The sequence below is a fragment of the Psittacula echo genome (assembly GCF_963264785.1).
Source record: "Psittacula echo genome assembly, chromosome: 3".
In the NCBI taxonomy this organism is placed as follows: domain Eukaryota; kingdom Metazoa; phylum Chordata; class Aves; order Psittaciformes; family Psittacidae; genus Psittacula; species Psittacula echo.
This window is the reverse complement of record NC_137736.1, coordinates 113128260-113149421: the sequence shown is the minus strand read 5'-3', so window position 1 is coordinate 113149421 and position 21162 is coordinate 113128260. Positions and strand designations below refer to the sequence as shown.

Here is a 21162-nt window from a genome sequence, read left to right as displayed (position 1 = left end):
TAGACAGTTTGACACTGTAAACATGACACTTCCTTAGCTTTGTAAACAGGAGACTGATTTGAAACAAACTGCCAAGTAACCTAACACAATCCAGTATTTTAGCCAAGAGATCCTCAACAGAAGCAGGGATATAAGTGGTCTCTTTTAACCAAAATATGGCATGATGTAATCAACCTCATGAACATAATAGGCTTTTTGGAGAAAATTCTTGAATACAGCTTAAATCACCTAACTAGAAGGAGTACTAACAAATTTTCCAAATTATCAAATTTGCATTGGGGGCAAATTCTTGCTATAAAGAATGCCACTATGGAACTTTCATGGTATTTCTTAAGACTCATTTAATATCCTAGTGTCAAATTCCTGCAGTTCCGCAAAAACCAGAGTAAGCAGGGGCAGATAGCTCTTCTCTAGGGTTAGGAATATGCTATGAACTTTGAGACCTAACTCGAGGTTTCTCAGTTGTGTAGGCAAAATTGAATGTTGCTACACAAGGAATGCAGAAGATAGGCAAGGAAGGACACAGCTAGGTCCAGATACGCGGGAGAACCAAACTTCATATTCCTACTACTGCTGCACATGGGAAAAGGCGTGAGAGTGGGAAAGAGGTAGAGCAGGACAGAAGAGATGGAGAAGATGACCACTGCTTCTGATACAGGATGTGTTCCACCAATCATCACCCTTTTGTCAGTGGACTAGGTGCCATTACAGTATGGTTGAGGTTGGAAGGGACCTCTGGAGGTCCTTATTATTGCTCTGGAGGCAACAAAGAGCTGGATATTTTGAAGCCTCTCAGACTCTGATATCACAGGCAGCTGCCTACTTTTATGGTGTTCAGAACCGGTCGTGTAAGATATTTTATTTGCTGTTAAAGAGGTCAGCCTGTAATTTGCTGCAGATATTTTTTAATATAAGCAAGATCATTCATATGAAAAGACTGGAGCATAAAACATATAAACTTCTACATCTTCTTACATATAGTATTATTACAGCTATGAAATGAAAGCCATTCCCTGTCCTTTTAATTTAATGCTCCCCAAAATGAATTCTTTGCTGTATAAATAATCCTGATTTTGCAGATCTGTTCCTTTATCTAATATTTACACCCATTCTAAAGAAGGAGTGCCAGAAATTTAATGTTCTGAATTTGTATATTATTTTGTTAAAAGAATTTCTGCCTTCCAGGAAAAGTTCCTTTTCACTAAAGAACCAACATGTAAATTAGTTTCAAAACTTCCACTTGCAACCTGGAAAACTGAGAAATATTTTAACCATAACTGTTTCTTTCAACTTAAATTCCGTAAATTCCGTAAATTGCAAAGCTAACAACATCTTGTAAAGAGGATAACTATGGACATGGTACAGTCACCATTCCTGGAGAGATTTAAAGGACATGTACATGTGGCCCTCAGGAACATGATTTAGTGATGGATGAGGTGGTTAAACTTGATGATCTTAAAGGTCTTTTCCTAACTAAATCATTCTATTATTCTAAATTTTGCAAATACTTGTACTCTTGCTTCGTTGTAAGATACAGTTATACTTGACATCATCTTACACGCATAAAAGCTATTTGAGCTTTGTTATCACAGAATCCTGTAGGACTGAGCCCTTTGACTTTAATGCAATTATAAAGATTCTCAAAATTAAGGACATGAAAAATGTTATTGCACTAATAATTCCCCAAGATTTTCCTATTTATGCCTATTCCTAGGTGTTTTATAACACAACCTCTCTGTGGGATCACAGTGAAAAATCCATTATTTTAAAATTTTCAGCAGTATTCAGTTTCTAAGAATCAAAGTAATACAATCATCAAGTTTTCTCTGCAAGTGTTTTAAGAATTACCTAGCCTAATTACATTTTCTTGCAATTACATTTAAAACAAAAAAAGAAGAAACACTGAGTGTTGAGAGACTGGCTGGAGAGTTTGTAGTGTCTTCCACTATAAGATACACATCTGCAGGATAAAACATGTTTCAAAGCTTCTTTGCAGAATTCCTTCATATTGCTTGCTGCTGAGTCAGGGTTGGAATTCTCATGCAATAAGCTTTGATACTTCAGCATAAACAGTAATTATATAGATAAGAGACATCATCAAAGTCAAACAATTGTAGACCGAAGTGCACTACTGCAGGTAAATTGTTAAGGTGGGGTTTTTTTAATCTGATGAAGACTGAAAGATACCTTTTTTTTTTTAACAAAACCTACAAAAACAATCACGAAAATAAAGCTTAAAATGACAAATTTATTATAGCTGTTTTCCAGCTGACACAATTTTATATTACCAGAAACCTTTTAAAAAAACATGCAAATAAGCCTATTATTAAAGAATTCAAAAAGTGCATTCCAAAACTGATGTTCCTACACTAGACACACAAGAGCCATTTCAAAGTAGCATGGAAAAAAAAACCAACCTCAATTATATCTTTAACCATTAGCAGGCAGTTAACACCTATTCGGTGAAACAATACTTCCCAAATCATGAAATGCTTTTCCCTGTGTTTAAACACACGCCAGCACAGGGAAGAGGAGGGTAGAGTTAATGGCACACATCCGTTTGGACAGGCCACCAAAGAGCAAAAAGCTGTTCCCATTTCCCCAGAATGGTAAAGAACCTTTATTTGTATTTTGGTGGTGCACAAACAAACCAAAGTTCGGAAACTCATAATTTTCTTTCTTTTTTTTTTTTTTTTTTTCAATCCTAATTAAAACCATAAGAGCCCACAATCTTATCTCATTGTCTGTTATGTTATAGTTTCAAAGCCACATCAGAAGATACTGATATACTGATGCCATGGATTTCATTTGTTTACACACTGAAATAATTTGACACTATGTTGTCTCTTCTGCCTTTTATTTAAACTTTTTTTTTTTAAAAGTTTAAAATATATATAGTGATGCTTAGTCTGAGTATACAGATGAGGCATGCTTTCCTAGACTGAGTGTTCATAGAGAAGTTTGTTCAATAAGAATGAGCAACTGATGTTTCAGTTAGATACCATACAGTAAATAATACTACTTAGTGGCTTTCATCTCCATCTTCTCTTTTCATCGTAGCAAAACAGCAGAAACAAAATAGCCGAGTTGTCATAATTCGGCAGTATTATCTGCATACTGCAAATTTGGAAACTGAAGCACAGAGAACACAAGCATCTGGAAGCCCTCTCTGTGTGCTATTCTGATGAACTTCAAAGGACCTAACAGGTAATCACATTAACAAACACTTTCAGTAAATACCACTGCATGTGCTATCAACGAGGCTGGCATCTCCAGGACACTTTAAATAATTGATTAGTGTTACACCAGACAGCTGAATCATCATGCCTGTCCTTCCACTAGGACAAGAGAATGTCTTGTAAGCAGGTTATTTATATTCTTAATACCTTCAGCAGGAAGTACAGTCTGTTTAAGTTTGGTATCCATGAAATGGCAATTTTTTGTATGTGCTGCCTTTCATCTATAGATTGCTTCCAAAAGCAACCTCAGTCTTAAGTAAGAACAATTAATTACCAACCTCTTTTAGGCTAAAAGAAGAAAGACAATCTTGAATCATGCACAATCCAAAGGTTTGTTTTGGCCAAAAGCAAGACCTACTCTCCATATTAAAGCTCTGTGTATGCAGTATCACTAGTTTATCTTGCCTGGAGGTAACAAAGAGCTGGAATCCAAAGGATTGTTTTCTTTTATAATAAAATGTGCAGGTGGTCTTGGACTTGCCAAGATATAACATTTTTTTAAAGAGCTAAACAGACATTGCTTCCTCCTCAGTATCTCTCTTAATTCCACAACATGACATTCATGATCATCAACCCAGGACACAATATTAAATTAGTTTTTATCCCTGCTGTGCATTTCGAGAAAAACTGTTGGAACATATTACCCCCAGTGTATTGTGTGCTCTTAGATCCAAGTCCATATTGTCATGTCTGCAAATATTTACAGAACAAAAATACTGTCTCACTCAGCAATGCAACCCACATGTCTTTAATGCTATTCCATATCAGCACTTCAGACCAAAACAAGACACAAACACCACAGAAAATTTTAAAAGACAGAAATACTTTTAGTGGCCTACAGCCAACTGTGGTCTAAACACTTCGCTGTGAGCTCATCACATGCATGCAACATTTGGAATACGGCTCATAACCTTTGACTGCACAAATATAGACCTTTAGTCAACAAACTCAAGCAACAGTTTGGTCCTTTTGAGTAACATCAGGGTGAGTAGCAGTTGATCTGCTTTAGATGCTGTGACCCAATGCCCAGCTCCACTGGCCACACCAAAACACACCATCCTTTGAAGGGAAAAAAGCGGGAAGTTTCCCAAGCACAATGAGACAGCAAGGCTGCACCCTGCTAGGGGCATGTGGTCCTTCTGAAAGGGTGTTACCTCCTTAGCACATGGATGACATCTGCTATAGGACTGCAGAGGTGCCTGACTTCGGTGTGGATGTGCTTCACTATGTTTGTAGACTGTAGGCCTTATCTGCATACGGCCCTGGGCAGGGCAAATGTAGTATGTAATTTCATGTGGATCTGCCACTTTCCAACAGCCCCAGTACCAATTCACTCACATACCCAGACAGTTTAGCCACTACAAGTTGCAGATCATTTTGAAGGTACAAAGCTTAATCACAACTTTCAAGGATCACAGGTAGGAAAAGAGCAATTAACAAATCATTTTACAGAGGCTTCTTCCCTTAATCATGTCAAGAAGCAATTTCACCACAAGAAGTCACCTTCAGTGGAGTAAAACATCCATCACACTGCCAGTAAGCTGAAATATTTATTTATATTAGGGGTTACTGGTTTCTTCACTGACTGCACAGAAGATTGGAGTAAAACACATTTTGAAGTTCTAGGTAAATCACTGCAGTTTTCTACAAAAAGGATTGTTTGGAGTTTGACTTGGAAGCTTAGTTCAGAGACGGTCTCAGGTCTTCTATGAAGTATAAGATGGCAGGCAACAAGACATGAAGCTTGATAAAATGCATAATAATTTGAAAGGATAAAACAGAAATAAGGGATATATGATTTTATTACAAACACATAAATTTTCCATTAGATTAAATTTGACTTCTGAGACAGAAGGAACTGCAATTCTATCTTGTTTCCAGGGTCACAATCTCAGTTCTAAGAAAAAGCCTCTTCACCTTCACTATGCCTTTTTTCAGTGACTAGGGAAGGCATTCAAAGATTATGTTCAATATGGCTCCAAAGCTGAAACAAAACCATCTTCCTAAATAAACTGTATACCCATTACACACATTGTATACTTGCTGAAAAGTAAACACTGGCAAATACAGAGTACAATCTTGGAAATGGCTCAAGTGCCTGTTGTGTTTTGGGTTTTTTTTTTATAAAATATATAAATTCTTGCAACTGGAAGATGTTAATGTGAAGACTGAACTTAGCTCTGCTCATTTTCAGGGAGAACATCCTGCATTTTGCTCTGCAAGAAGTTCCACTTCAACGTGCAAAAGCAGGTCCTCCCATGTGAAGGTGGAACACAACAGACTGCTCCTCAGCCAGAGGCTCATTGCCTTTCCTAAACCAAAGGACCTGCTTTACTTTATCTTTAGTCACGAACGAGTGGATTACAAAAGTGAATTTCAGTGGTGCTGTTCTTACTTGGCCTCCACATTCATTCACCACGAGGCCACGGCACATGGCCACTGGCAGACCGTCGACAGCACCTCAGCTGTCCAGGAAATCCTCTGCCGTGGCTCGCCGCGGGAAATGCACCACAGTTCAAACGCGAAGACTGAAACCTCCCTTCCTCCCAGGCGGGCAGCGTCCGAAAGCTCGCAGCCGCCCTTCTTGGTGCTTGCCATCACCGGGCATCCCGCTCCCGCACACGGTGCAGGGGGCACAAGGTATGAGGCGAGTCCTGGCAGGGCACTGCTCAGGAGCCCCGGCGAACAGCCCGCCCGGGGCCGGGCGAGGATCCGCGCTCCCGCAAAGCGCCCTGAGGCGACGGCGGCGCTGCCCGCGAGGCTCAACGGCCGCCGTTCCTGAGCGCTCCTTCGCTCCCCACACGGCGCCCCGACGGGACACCGAGGGGACACCGCAGGGCCTCGCTCGGGCTGCAGCTGCCGCAATCCCGCCGTCCTCCCCGCACTGCCCCTGGCGTCGACACATGAGCGGGATGCAGAGGAAACGATATCAGCGGGTGCCGGAGGGGGCCTTCCGCGGCAGCAGGGACCGGGCACCCGCGCTGCCAGGAGCGAAGTGCCGCCCACAGCGCCGGGGGGTCGGACGCTGAGGACTCCGCCGGCACCTCGGCTCTCGGGAAACCTCCTCGAAGGTGCCCTGGGAAGTTCGAGACCGCCTGGAGGTGCAGCCGCAGGCCGAGCGGTCCCCTCGGCCCATCCCACATCTCCTGCCCGCCACCTGATCACACACTCCCCGGCCGACCCCCGCCCGGACAGAGCACCGAGAGCCCCTGCTCGCGGGTAAAGGGGTGGGGGAGCCCCCGGGTCGCGCTCCGGGCGTCCTCTGCAAATCCAGCTCCTGAGAATAAAAAAGTCAAAGGGACACTTACCATCCCGCCTGATATTGGAGGACCGCAGGGCTTTTATAGATCCGCTCTGGGCAGGGGCAGTAGTGCCCTGACGGCTGCAAAAGTTCGCACAGACGACAGCGTAAAAGAGGAGGAGGATGAGCAGTTGCATTGGGATCCGCTGTGAACGAGACCGTGGTTCTGCAAAGAAACCCGGCTCTCCCCCCCGACGGGTGCTTCCCTCGCCCGTGTTCTTTCCCCTTTCACGGGCTTTTTGGTTGTTGTGTTGCGAGTTGCTTCCCAACCCCAAGCAGCAGTCACAGCTGCCGGGTTACTCTCCGAGCTGCCACCAAACTTCTTGCGCGCTGAACTTTCCGCCCTGGTGCAGGGGGCGGCCAGGCTCGGCTAAGGTGAGCCTTGGCCGTGCCGGGACCCGGTAGGGGCTGCCGCAGCCGCGCTCCCTGCGCCCCGAGGCCGCCCCGCACCCCTTCGTTCCGCTCGGCAAGAGCCGCCACCGCGGTCTGGAGCGGCGGGAGCGCCCCGCGGTGCGCGGCGGGGCCGGCGGGGAGAGGCGGCCCGCGGGGAAGGGGGCGGCCCGCGGGCAGCGAAGGGGGGGCGGGCGGCATCCACCGGTCGCGCCGTCTGCAGCCCGGGCAGAAAGCGGTGGGAGGGGCGGGTGGTGCGGGGGGGCTGGTCCCAGTGCCGGGTGAACCTGCCCCGCCGGGACAACGAAGCTCCCTGCCAGCAAAGGGACCCGCACCCAAGTGCCCCGTCGCCCTCGGGCCCGTAGCAGCCACGTAAAGGTTACCCGTTAGGCTGGTGTGACTCAGTCACCGAGGTACATTGAGGCGGGTGAGGAGGCTTGGTGGAGTAACTGCTGAAGAAACATGCGCTGAAGAAAATTCGCAGTTGTTCCTGGGACAGATACATGGGCTCTTCTGCGATGCCAAGCACTGCCCAAAGCTCTTCATAAAAAGTTCATTCCTACTAACTTAGACTCTCATTAAACTGGGTCTGATGTTAAAGATTGTATTAGATGGTATTACTGCCTGGAAGTGTTTAAGTCAAAACCAAAGGTATGTGAGGACTGCTGATTTAATACACTTTTTCCTTCCATTAGCTGCAATGAAAATAATCAAGTGAAGACAGAAAAAACAATCACGTTTTAACAGTTCTCTAATAAATCCTTACCAACTCAGTTTATTTCTTAAGACGTTTCGTATAGTCTTAGCCAGTTTAATGAATTGCAAACATGTTGCTGGACCTTTAACACCATGAAACATCACCTCACTAGTAGAAGAAGAATGTCAGTACAGTGCTGTATCAGGAATATTGGGTGAGTCCTGTTACACTGACAGGACCGCCTCTGACTGTATGAAACATTTTCTCCAAGAGCATGTTAGGATGACAATGGGACTGAAACATCTTGTATGTTTTAAGGAACCAGTAGGGTGCAACTCTGTTATGCATAATTCAGTTCTTCATCCCTTTCTGGTTTCCCAAAACTGACAGTGAACCATAATCCTGCTCCAATGTGGTACATGATGGAAAGGCTCCAACAGTGCTTCATTTGTGAGCAGATGTGCCTATATTTTAGGTGCCCATTTCAACAGGGCAAACAGAGGGGAGGTGGCCAATCCCATCATTCTAATAGTAGCAAAGTCAAACAAAAGACATACAGCTAATGAAGACAGGGGGAGCTCCGAAGATGTCTTCTGTTCCTTCAGTCAATGTATCTGCCCCTTTCCAATTACATTACAAGGAACTGGCAGAAAACATCTGTAGGATGACAGCTACTTATCTCTCTTCTGAGTGCAGGTACCTTTTAGGACAAAAGGAGGTGGTTAATACGGTGACTTTTACCACAACACCTTGGTGAAGTCATTCTTCATTCACTCAGGCCCTCTTTCTCTCAGAGAGCTAGAACTCATAATTGCTTTCCCTTAGGGGCGTGCAGCAGCTGCTTTGAGGCAGTGGAGGTGGAAGAGAAGGAAGGACAGATTATCTTCCACTCAGAAAGCAGACAAAAGGTGTTTTGTCAGTCTCTGAGCAGTTGCATCATTCAGTCAAGAAAGGGCTCTGTTTCGAAGACTGTTTCTTTCCATATCCAGCTTCATGCATATAAAATTTATGCATCTTCCCAGCAGCTGGATCTGGAGCTAGACTCTTGTCATCTTTCTGGCTGTATACTTCCCTGGCTGCACAGGTCCAGCTCTGACACAAGATTGGAACAGGCTTTCTCCTAAAACACTCCACAGCCACAGCTTTGGCTAATGTGCTCTGTGACTTTAAGTTTAAACTTCCCCAAGCTCACCAGGGCACAGAACTGAGATTTTCTTACCTTTTTTTTTTTTCTTTTAAACATTGTACATACTCTTTTTACGCTGTGATGCATAAGGGAAGTTCCTGTTTTTGAAGCACAGGTGCTTGTTTCTTAGAGAACTCTCAAGCAAAACAACATGGGACCTCATAAATTAGACAATGATGAAAACAGGCAAGTGGATTCCATCACCAATGTCTGATATATATCAAAAGAAGGTGTGTATAACTCCTGTCATACTTTCATGGTACATTACTGTTCCTGCCTGTGCAAAGTATCTTTGTTCTAAAGCCAGTAATATTTTTGTAGTAAAACAGACAAATCTTTTTTTCAGGTCAGAAAACACCAGGGAATATTACTGTGGGGTTCCAAACAGAGGTCTGGCTTTATCAATTCTCAGGTATTTATTTTAGCCTTGGTATCAAAAAAATCCCAGATTTTTCCATTTGGTGTACAGCTGTACAGAAGATTTTGGGATACAGCTGCAAGACTGACACACATCGGTGTACCTTTGTAGAAAAGGCCTGCATTTCAATGGCTGTTGCTATAGTTTCTCAATTCACTTTGAAAAGCACTAAGCCCACTACAACACAAAATCGTATCTTCCTAATAAGGTGTCATAGAACCCCATGTCAAAGGGTGTGAAGTTTGGATTATGCTTAGGCAGTTTTGTGAGCAAATCACTGGATCTTCATTTTCTGGGGAACATTCGAGGACATTGGCTAATCTGCATTTTAAGGGTTTGGGAATTTAAAGCATCAGGTAATTTCTGTATGAAGACCTACAGCAAATCATGATTACTACACAAAATGACATACTGATGTATAAGTGTGATGACCTAGGTAATTACAAATCTGTCAGCCTGACTGAGATCCTGGTAGCATATTGTAACAGTTGATATGAGACTCAATTAATACAAATTAAAAGAAAAAATAATATAATTGATGCTAATCAACCTGGAAAATCTTATCACGCTAACTTGGAAATCTGGTTGACAAACAGAATAGAATCAAATTACAGCTTTCATAAGGTGTTTGATTTGGTACCACACAATTTAAATCATATGAAATGAAAGTCATGCATACTAAATGCTTTCAAAACTCATTAAATGACAGGTTTAAAAGTGTTTACTAAAAAAAGGAAACGTTATTAAATGGGTTCCTTGCAAGATAGTGCCACATAGGCAGATTTTTGCTTCTGCATTGATTTGCACTCCCAACAATGACTTGGGAAAAATGCAGTCATCACTCATGACTTTTTGCAGATGACAAAAACCTTGGGGGAGTAATATGATGATTTATAGTATTGGTGTTATATGGATATATAACACCAGTACTATGAATAGTGTGGGTACTGAGTAGAACTGTAAAGCTGAGCCCTGGCATAGTTTATGCTTTAAAACAGCCAATGGCAGCACTATCCAGTGCCTGTAGCATCCATCTCACCTCATTTTAGTCTTCTGAAAGTGTCTGGTGCTAGCTAGACACAGAGGTTCTCACTGCTCGTGGAGAAAATTGGATACCCATGAGAGGGCACTCTAGCCCAGCGGTTTTAGGCAGTTGGGCTGGGCTGGGATAAATTTGTTTTCTGGAAGGTCCAGTTTCTCTCCACTTTCTATAGAGAGAGCATAGGGAACAAATACATTCACAGTTACCAGCTAAGTAGCTAATCCCAGAAAGCACTGATGCAGAAAAAGTTATGGGGGTGAATTATAAAGAAACTCAATGGACTACCCCTCTGACTTCATTTGTTGGTTGGGAGATGCTCCAGTGTCACACAGTTGGGACATGGAGCACAAACGTGCTGTGTGCCCACCCCTTAGAACACTGAAAATATGGTGATTAACTAGCAAAACCCTAGATTTTGTGCTTTATGACTGTGATCCTTGGATATTTATTTGAAGAGACAAACATCTATTAGAGTAGGGGCATTATGCTTTTTTCTGTTATTATTAGAATGCTGCTTCATGTTCCTGTGAATATAGTCTAAAAAAGGACTATAATAAAATGAAAAACACCGAGAGAAAAAACACAGGATTGGTTAGAGGTTGAGAAATATGCCATTAAGGGAAAAGCTTAAAAATCATGAACCATTTAGCTTGTCAAGGGTCACAGCTATTTTGCAGAGATAGGATATTGATTCTGGAAGGCTATTTTGTCTAGTGAGCAGTAACATATCAAGGTGAAAGTCAGAGTTAGACAAATTAAAATTAGAAGTAAAAGGTATACTTTTCAGTGTGGAAAGTGTCAAAGTTGTATATTTTTCATCACTGAAAATTTGAAAGGCAAGATTTGATGTTTTCCTCAAATGAGTCAAGTGTTTTCAATTCATACTTAGGAACTTGTGGATTTTACTGATCCTTCTAAAAGGTCTATAAAGGTGACAGAGAAGAGCATGTTCATATGTACCATACTACAACCCACATAAGAAATTTCTAAGTGGTTCTGGGGTTTATCAGAAAATTACAACTAAAAAAAAAATGTATCTCGGGGGATTAATTCAGGGCAGCACTATGATTTCTGTTATATAGGAGGGCAGCAAGTGATGGAAAAAAACCTATCCGCCAGTTTAGAATCTGTGAATGATTTGAGAATTGTCATTGTTTAAGCTCAGCCGGTAACTCAGAACCACGCAGACGCGCGCTCATTCCCCCTCTTCTTCCTCCCCCCACTCCCAGAGAGATGGGAAGGAGAATCAAAAGAATGTAACTCCCACAGGTTGAGATAAGAACAGTCCAGTAACTAAGGTATAACACAAATCACTACTGCTAACACCAATAATAATAATGATAAGAGAAATAACAAGGGAAGAGAATAAAACTGCTCACCACCCGCCGACCAATACCCAGTGTCGTGGTTTAAGCCCAGGCTGTAAATTAGAACCATGCAGTCTACTTCCCCCCCCACACACACCTTTCTTCCCTCTGCTCCCGGAAGGACGGGGAGGAGAATCAAAAGAATGCAACTCCCACGGGTTGAGATAAGAACAGTTTAATAACTAAGGTATAACACAAATCACTACTGCTACCACCAATAATAATAATGATAAAGGAAATAACAAGGAAGAGAATACAACCGCTCACCGACCAGTACCTCACCCCCACCCCGCAGTGATCCAGCCCTTCCGGGAACTCTCCATTTTACATCCTGGGCATGACGTGCTGTGGTATGGAATACCTCTTTGGCTAGTTTGGATCAGGTGTCCTGTCCCTGCTTCCTCCCGGCTTCTCCTCCTCCCTGGCAGAGCATGAGACTCACAAAGTCCTTGGTCAGGGTAAACATTCTGACCCGCAACTGAAAACATCGGCTTTATCAGTATTATTCCCAGGCCGAAAGTCAAAACCACAGCACTGCACCAGCTACTAAGAAGGAGAAAAACTGACTGCTGCTGCTGAACCCAGGACACCCAGCCTGACCCTAGCAGAAATCTAGCCCTTCTGGGTACCTCCCCCCAGTTTATATAGTGGGCATGACGTGCTGTGGTATGGAATACCTCTTTGGTCAGTTTGGGTCAGGTGTCCTGTCTCTGCATTCTCCCGGCTTCCCCTCCTCCCTGGTGGAGCATGAGACTCACAAAGTCCTTGGTCAGAGTAAACATTACTGAGCAGCAACTAAAAACATCAGTGTTATCAGCACTGTTCCCAGGCTGAAAGTCTAAAACACAGCACTGCACCAGCTACTAAGAAGGAGAAAAATGACTGCTACTGCTGAACCCAGGACAAGAATGCTTAGAGTAAGATGGAGAAACATCTCACAATTGCTAAAATGTGCGTCTTAAATGAATAATAAGTGTAACCATGATGGCAGACCAAAAGAATGCAAGGAGAAGGTAGACCAAAGCCCTTATATGTCTGGAATTAGAAATTATGAGCAGAATCACATGTTGCTAAGTGACATCAAGACACTGAGAAGTGCAGCACAGTGATCCCTGGCCCAGATTAACTATCTGAGCTCCAGGCAGCCGTTCAACGACATGAAAGAAAATTCACAGTGCAACTTCAGGTGTTGAGATGATCAAAGACAAGCCCAAGGACTGTATGGTATCATGATGAACTTGGCATTGACTCATGGGAACTCACTTCGAAACACTCTGAACATCAGATCTGGGCCACAGACCTGTGACTGGTGCTGCTGTTTGTCTTCTTTCAGCAGCCAGCAGTGTATGTTCATTTATCTGGCCCATTCTTGAGAACAGCTGCTTTGATTTCTCCAGCCCTTCTTTTTTGCCTTGTGTCTGCACTGCTACAGGATGCTGTGCCATTCTCCCTTGCAGCGTGTTTCTGCTTCCCTTCCCAATTCTTAAACTACTTTTGCTGGCTGTATGTAACTTTTTGCTAATTCTCTACTACAAGTGTTAGAGACAAATATTGCAAAACTAACATGCACACAGGAAGGGAGAGAAAAAGGATGTTCCAAGCTCAACATGTTAATTTATTCCATTTTGAGAAATTGCTGTATCATTCAGACTGTCCTGCTGGTGCCAAATGACAGGGCAAATTGACATATAGTGTTCATGCAATATTCAGAGTCATGCTTTTAAAAGATTAACAAGAAAATAATGAAAAAAAAAATGTTGCCCTCCTGAGGTTAAGTAGGATTCCTCTCCTTTCTCCCCCCACCACAGATATCAGTAGAATCAGCATTTAAATACAAAGGTTGGGTTTAAATATAATGGACTATGCTTTCTCAGAAGTTTTTCTTAATCAGAAAATAATATCTTCAAAAAGGCTGCATTTCTTCTGCATCCCAGTTCCCAGGTTCATAGATTTAAAAGGGAGAAGAGACCTTTCTGTCATGATATAGTTTGACTTCTTTCATAAATAAGTCAAAGTGTTTTGCCATCTGAGCTTCTGCTTTGATTTCTGAAGAGTTAGCATGGTCTTTTTTAGAAAAAAAGATCAAAACTTGATTTTAAAATAGGAGGAAACTCAGTTTCACAGTCGCTTGAAATAGAGAATCCCTCCCCATCAGTGTTGAGTTATTCAGGTAATTAATGACTATTTTTAAAGGTTTGGGTTTTTTTTTCCCCCGTCTGGATTTCATATTGTATCTGAACAGTAATGGTTTATCAGAATCTCTGCTTGGTCTTTCAAAATATTTGGATGCATGTAATTTGAACCTACTCTGGACTTCGCAAAGCAGCTGTCCTCAAACCACAGTAACTTCTGCCCAACCACTCTTGTTATTTCAGTGATCAACCCCTTTGCACCTGTCAAAATGAGGTCAGATTTTGTTCGTCTTGAATATAATATATTTGCGTTAGAAAACTGTCACCTAGAATTTTAGAGAAATTCTAGGAATGTTTTATTATTGGTAGCCTGAGATCTCTAGGATTAGAGGTTTGAGATTGAAATTTCTCATCATAATTTATGCTTTATGTCTGCACATTGTAGATATTACTTCAGAAAAAAAGCATCCAGTTTTAGTGAGACAGAGCAATATGGTGTAAGTTTCTCTGTGTGCAATCCTGCCCAGACATTCTCTCTGGACTACTTTGTGTTCTCTCCTCTGGGACAGGAAGCATTTTCCTTCTCTTGACTCCAGCATATTCCTTCCCCAGCACATATTCAGCATGGGAATGTTCTCAATTCTGTAAATTATTATCTTGTGAACAACTTAGAACATGCCATCTGAGCACTGTTGTAAAGATTGAAATACACCTTGATGCTGAACCCTCAGAACAGTAACTTGTCGCTTGGCACCACAAAGATGGCACATGAACTCCTTGTCATCTACTGTTTTGCAGTCTGTGCTCAGTTGAGAAAATATGTAAGAGATCAAATGTCTTCCTTTGTCAACTAAAGGTTCTCCCTCAGTTTCCCAAGAACTTAAATTCTGAGCAGCAATCATATATGGATCCTATACAAAGTTCTCTATTCAGCCATCTAAATCATCAGAAGTTTATTGTAATATTTTCAGCATTTTATGAGGAATGAACCTTCCAGTTACATGAATTCTTCCCTTGTCCTCCTGAGTTATGTCCTTCTGAGTTACAGCTTGCCTTTAATCCTTTGTATTCAGTTTTACAGAGTTCATCTTGTCACCGCTGTTTCCAAAGTTATAAACCATGACTCTGGGCTTTTTTTTTTCTCATTTTCTTCATGGGTAATTGCATTCCTCTTTGACATCTGGGTGCACGTGTGCAATGGAGATATTTACTAAATCAGATTGTCCAAAAACCTCAGCCTTGGGTTTTTTTCTGTTCTTCTTGCCCCCTAAACTTTTTTAAACACTCTTTTACAAATAAGGATATTCCTGGCTTGCAGTAAGAAATGTACAACACACAATGAAGAATCCTTTTTCCATTGCTGACCATCTTAATATGTTTGGGTTTGTGACTGGAATGCGAACTTGTCATACTTCCTCTTGACATGCCTGTATTTCACAGGTACAGCAAGTTGCAGTCATTTCAAGTTGAAGTCAAATTTCAGTTGCAGTCATTTCAAAATCAATAAGTATACACCATTAAATGTACTAATCCAGAGCATAAGGGTCAGAAATGCAAAACTTTGGGGCTCAGAACTCTGCTCCTGGAACTTCTATTATAGAATCATACAATGGTTTGGGTTGGAAGGGACCTTTGAAGATCACCTGGTCCAATAATCCCTGGGAAGGACATCTTTCACTAGACCAGGTTGCTCAAAGCACCATCAGACCTGGCCCTGAACATTTCCAATAATGGGGCATTCACATCTTTTCTGGGAAACCTGTTCCAGTGTCTTACCACCCTCATCATAGAAAATGTCTTCCTTATGTTTAATCTAAACCTATCTTCTTTCAGTTTAAAACCTTGTCCCATAACTACAGGCCCTGGTAAAGTATCTCTCTCCATCTTTCTTATAAGTTCCCGTTACATGTTGAAGGACCACAATAAGGTCTCTGCAATGCTTTCTCTTCTCCAGGCTGAACAAGCCCAATTCTCTCAGCCTGTCTTCATAGGAGAGGTGCTTCAGCTCTCTGAGCATCTTTGTGGCCTCCTCTGGACTTGCTTCAACGTGTCCATATCCTTCTTATGCTGGGGGCCACAGCTGGGTGCAGTACCACGTGTGGGATCTCATGAAAGTGGACTAGAGGAAGAGAATCACTTCCTTCAACCTGAAGGTCATGCTTCTTTTGATACAGGCCAGGATATGGTTGGCCTTCTGGGCTGCAAGCACACACTGCTGGCTGATGTCCAATTTTTCATGCACTGGCATCCCCAAATCCTTGTTTGCAGGGCTGCTCTCTGTCCATTCATCCCTCCATCCTGTATTGATACTGGCAATTGCCCTGACCCGGGTTCAGGACCTTGCATTCAGCCTTGTGTATCTTAAAATGCACTCTGTGCTTACAGTTCAGTTTTTTTAGGGAAGGTAATTTTACATCATATTGAAAATAGAACCCATATACAACAGAGTACAATACATAAGCAACCAGATTTTCAAATGGAGTTGACTTATAAGTCAAATTGGAGAAAGCACATGAAATATATTTAAATTTGTTCCTTTTAAATATATGCAGTTTGTAATTCAGCTTGTTATGAAAAATTTTTTTCAATCTGCTTTAGATGGCAACACATGAGAGTCTTCAGCTTGTCTTAGGGGCAGCAGTCAGAATCATTTATCTGTGGTTCCAAATTAGCGGGAATACATTCAGGTTGCCCAACTCTTTCTTCAGATCACGTTGTCATACAGGAGTCGAGTTCACAGTTTTATGCACACAACAGATTAACATAAAATAGTTAACCACCTGGCATTGGTTAAGCAGAATTTATGCTGATACTGTGCTAATGACCTTGCACTATCATTAGACTAAATCAGTCTCCTGGGGGAGAACCCAACAATGCATGTTAATTCAATGCATTCCTGGGAGATAGCATATACAGTAAAATATATTTTGTCATTTATTGAGCTCCATTTTCATTCAGAAATACTTTCTAAATTAAATACCGAGGCCTCTGCAGGGGCCTCTGGAATGGCAGAATGAAACAAGACAAATGAAAGAAAGATTTATGCACACCTACAGTCACTGTGGACATTTTAAAGTACTGGTGTACTGTATTAACAAGTGGAGGAATAATCTGTTCTAAACATAAACTTAGAAAACAAAACTTAGAAGGGTAATCAAAACTTAGAAGGCTAAATCTGATGTAGACACCATTGGCTCCCTTTAGAATCTGTGAGAGAAACAGGTGTCACCAGAGTGTGCTTAATCTATCATGCCATTTTGATAATTATCTTTGGAGGTGTTGCATTCCCCTTGCACACACACACACACACACACACACGCTTTCTTTTTTCCCCAGTGACAGTAAGACAGTTATGGGTGATTAGCACAGAGTTAGATGTCTAACTTACAGAAAGATAAGTTAGGGCAGACGAATTTCAGCCCAAACAGTCACAGCAATCAAGAGTTAGAATATTTCAGAAATAAAATGCTTTGTGAATCTCAATTCAGCCTCCTTTTATGTATATAGGACATATGCATTAATTATTAGGCATGAAAACTACTCTTTTTTTTTTTCAGAGGATTCAGTACACATAATGGAGGAGATTAATTATGATTTTACAGTACAAAGGGAGATAGTCTGTTGAACCTTTGCTTCATTTGTTGCAGGGTTGAATGTTAAGGAGTATGGAGGGGAGGTGGATTGAAAAGAAAACTGAATCCCTAAGGCAGTTGAGCGCCGTTTAAGGTTTTCTACACCCGCCTGTTTGTGTTGCCTACACAGATGATGTAAATCAGATTTCTCACAGCTGGTCTCTAGTGCTATGCTTCTCATTTTCTGGATGCCTAGCTGGAGATAGTAAGGTCTGACTTGAAGAAGTGCAGAGCATGAGTAACTGTATTTGAAGTAAACAGAACTTGTTTCTTGAATATATGTAGTGCTATATAACGCCAAGCATTATAAATCTTATTATCTAAAACTAGCGGAAACTATTTGCCTAATTTTTTCTGCACCTCAATTCCATTTGAGAAAGGGCATGATGATGTACTTCAGTATACACTGTAGCACCCAAATTTGGTACATTGCCAAATAAAATCCTTTATCTAAACATATATATGCATGTAACATAGACAAAAATTGGCAGTTCTTGAACTGGGTTCATGTATTTTAGAAGTCTGGCGAAGAATAAACTGAGTTGCACCCTAAAGTACCTCTTTCTTTTTTCAGTAGCACTAAGGGAATCCCAGAGGAACTAATTCAGATGTAGACGTCGGAGCTGCAGACATCTGAAGGCAGGGCAGGTGAATCCTGCCTTCTGTGGTGACTTCCATTTAGGGCACTGAGTGAAACAGAGACTCTAAACACATTCTCCAATCATGTTATTTGTTAGCTGGTTTTGTAATAGATATGCACAAGTGACCAAATCAAGGTCGCAAGGAATGCCTTTTGAAAGCTTGGCATGGCAATCTTAATAGCAGTATAATAGTTATTCTCTAAGAATCAAAAGACATCAGCCTGAGGCAGACACTTGGAATGTTGCATTTCAGTTCAAACAGTTGTTTGAAATAAAAGAAAGGAGGGCAAATTAATAATAGGTGGTTTTACCAGCTCTCCCTGAGAAACTTCCAGCTTTTCTCAGGTCTGTGGCAGCCCTGAAGCCTGTGCACCTCTCAGCTTTAGTCCTTTGTTCAGCATTCCTTCAGAGTTAGGAAGAAGCTTACTTTTTCAGAAGTTTTTATAAAAATGGCCCAGTCATCAGAGTCTTTCTCTGGAGCCTAGTTAGGCGTTTGTCAACATTCACACTGTAGAGATAGGGAAAACATTGGTTAAAATTATTTGGCCAATGTTACACCACACAAAATTACCAGGTAACAAAGGGCAGTTCAAGTCAGTGTTTAGCTTATTAAGCTAAAATGTCTAAGAAAAAATTCTCTCTGATTCTTCCTGGCAAAGCTGTGCTACACCATTGCATGTATGGTGAAGTGCAATGACTTTGGCATGCTGATGTTATAGACTTGTGTAAAAGGAAAAGGACTTTGACTAGGTACTTAAACCCATGTGATATTGCCACTTAAAATATCTCAGGGACTGCAGTGTCTGACAGGAGGTGATTGTACTGCTTGATTTGCAGCTCCTGAGACACAGTTTACATTAAACTTACAGAGCATCTTTCATGTGTCCTCCTGGTGTAAGTCTTAGGGATATTGTATGAGCAACAAGAATTCTTTCAGTCTCACCAAACAGCATTAATTACCATTGCCTTTCCTTCTTAACTTCTTTTCATCTGCACTTCGCTTGCTCTGAAGCTGCCCCAGATGGTGGAAGTCAGCAGGATCAGGCATTAGAGGCTGTGCTGTAGGCTTGTTCTGGCTGTATCACAATGCAGGGGTAGATCATGTGAACTTCTTATTAGTAATTATAAACCCACTGAACAGTGTATGAGAATTTGGTGACCTTCCTAGGCAAAGCATTAACATCTAACATGTTGGAAATGGGCTTTGGAGGCATGAGTTCTAAGCCTGACTTGATTTAGTTTACTGCAAGACACTGGAAAACTGATTTAGACCCATATTTCCAAAATTGCCTACTAATTTCGGAAACCTGATTTTCAGAAGAGTGCATCATCTACACCCACAGTAGATATCCAGGCATTACAATTGTTTACAATTGTATGACTATTGCAGTTGCAAATTTACTTGGGAAGGGAGAGGAGAAATGGACCATGAACTTTTTAGTCATTCCATTAACACTGACCAATTCAGCACATGATTATGCATATCCTCATTACCATCATTCCCCACCCTCAGTTTAAATAAAGACTGTGGGACCTACTCACTATTAGAAAGATGTTTTAGAGAGATCTGCTATTCATATGGCTACACTGGCAGCTGCCCTATCTCAAAAGTCAGTGGAGGTGGGAATGAATTGTATTTAGCAACCCACCATCTTAATTGAACACATTAAGGTGCTGATGTAAATCTAAGGCACCAAGCAAAAACTCTAATAAAGAAACCTACAAATATTTAAATATGAGAGAAATATCCTTGCTTAAAACTTCAGAACTACAGAATCTGCCGCTCTGGTCTTCAGTCAGCGTCAAAGTAAACTAATCTGGAACAATATCAGTCAAGTCATTGAGTTCTGAAAAGAACAATTTGTGGAGGGCAAAATGGTCAGGCTCTTTGTTGGATGAAAAAAGATAAAAGAGGTTTACTGCAGGTTTTACAAAAGCATTTGAACAATGTTTTCTGATCAAATCTCACAGTTTTAACAGAGAAGGAATTTATTTAAGTAATGGAAAACAGTGATGTTTGTGTAGGATTCTCTATTGGAAGTAATGCACTTATCTTGACTGTATTCTTTCAGCTGACAATTTCACCTACCCACACAGTACAGGTTATTTACTGGTTGTTAATAATTTGCTGTATATACCTGCACACACACACACATAGACACGCACACTGTCTTCTAATATATTTGCAGAAGAGAGAGACCTTATTTTATATTCATCATCAGATCCAGCCAGTGATGAAAAGGAACTCAGTTCCAGTGACCTTGTTCCATGACTGTGAGGCAAGTAGCCAGTCTATGAGTTAAAGTCTGACTACTTTTGTAGCATATTTTGTTAGTGTTTTCAAAACAAAATAAGGGTAATAACTCTCTAAAGAAGGAGTAAATTACTCTAAATTCTGTTCCAGAAGACACAGAGGAAATAGCAGATGAAATGTAAGAGACAATTTCTGTTTGCCTGAGAATTCCTTTCTAACTCTGTTACACTTTGTGCAAACAGATTTAGGTTAAAAATGAGAAGTGTTGCTCTTAGATAATTGAGGAGCACAAATAAAAAATGGAACTCAAGGAAGATGTGCTTTCTTAGCTTGGAATTAAGTCCGTAACTGCAGTGGAACGAGCTAAGGTTTAAAAAAATGAACTATCAATGTAAGTTTGTTATTCATAAAATTTGAACAGTAGATGATTTTAATAGCTTTACTTCCTGTCAGCTGATGTGTATTTCCAGATAGAATCTTAATCTGATTACCAGCCATTAGCTGCAGTCCACGTAAGTAATTATTAGCTGTAGCTCAAGTAACCAATTATTAACATATGTTGAACTACCACATGCAGCATTTATGGGTTTTTTTACTTCCATCTTGAGTTTTAAGATACTCAAGGTGATCATTTCAGAGGGAATGATGGAAATGGCCTTGGGTTTATTTACTACCAGGAGTGATTTATGAGCATGAGTTTATTTGTAGTTTATTGTTAGACTCCATTGAACATTAATTTAAAAAATGGAAATGCATCATGTTAGACATGCTTGGTTTGGTAAGAATATCTCACAGTTTGAGTAGATCAAGTTCTTGTGAGCTTACACCGATTTATATCTTTTGAGGAGTACTGAAAGTGACAG

The 21162-nt window shown here is 41.2% G+C and overlaps 1 protein-coding gene across 1 annotated transcript in view; it reads right to left on the bottom strand.

The window, feature by feature from the left end:
* Positions 1–6677, bottom strand: part of PDGFD (platelet derived growth factor D) — a gene marked incomplete at its 5' end in the record, with an annotated part of 145777 nt that extends 139100 nt beyond the window's left edge. The window contains one exon of the mRNA XM_080612652.1: positions 6548–6677. Coding sequence (XP_080468778.1) covers positions 6548–6677 — 130 coding nt within the window. The remainder of the gene's footprint in view (positions 1–6547) is intronic.
* Between the last annotated feature and the right edge of the window lie 14485 nt (positions 6678–21162).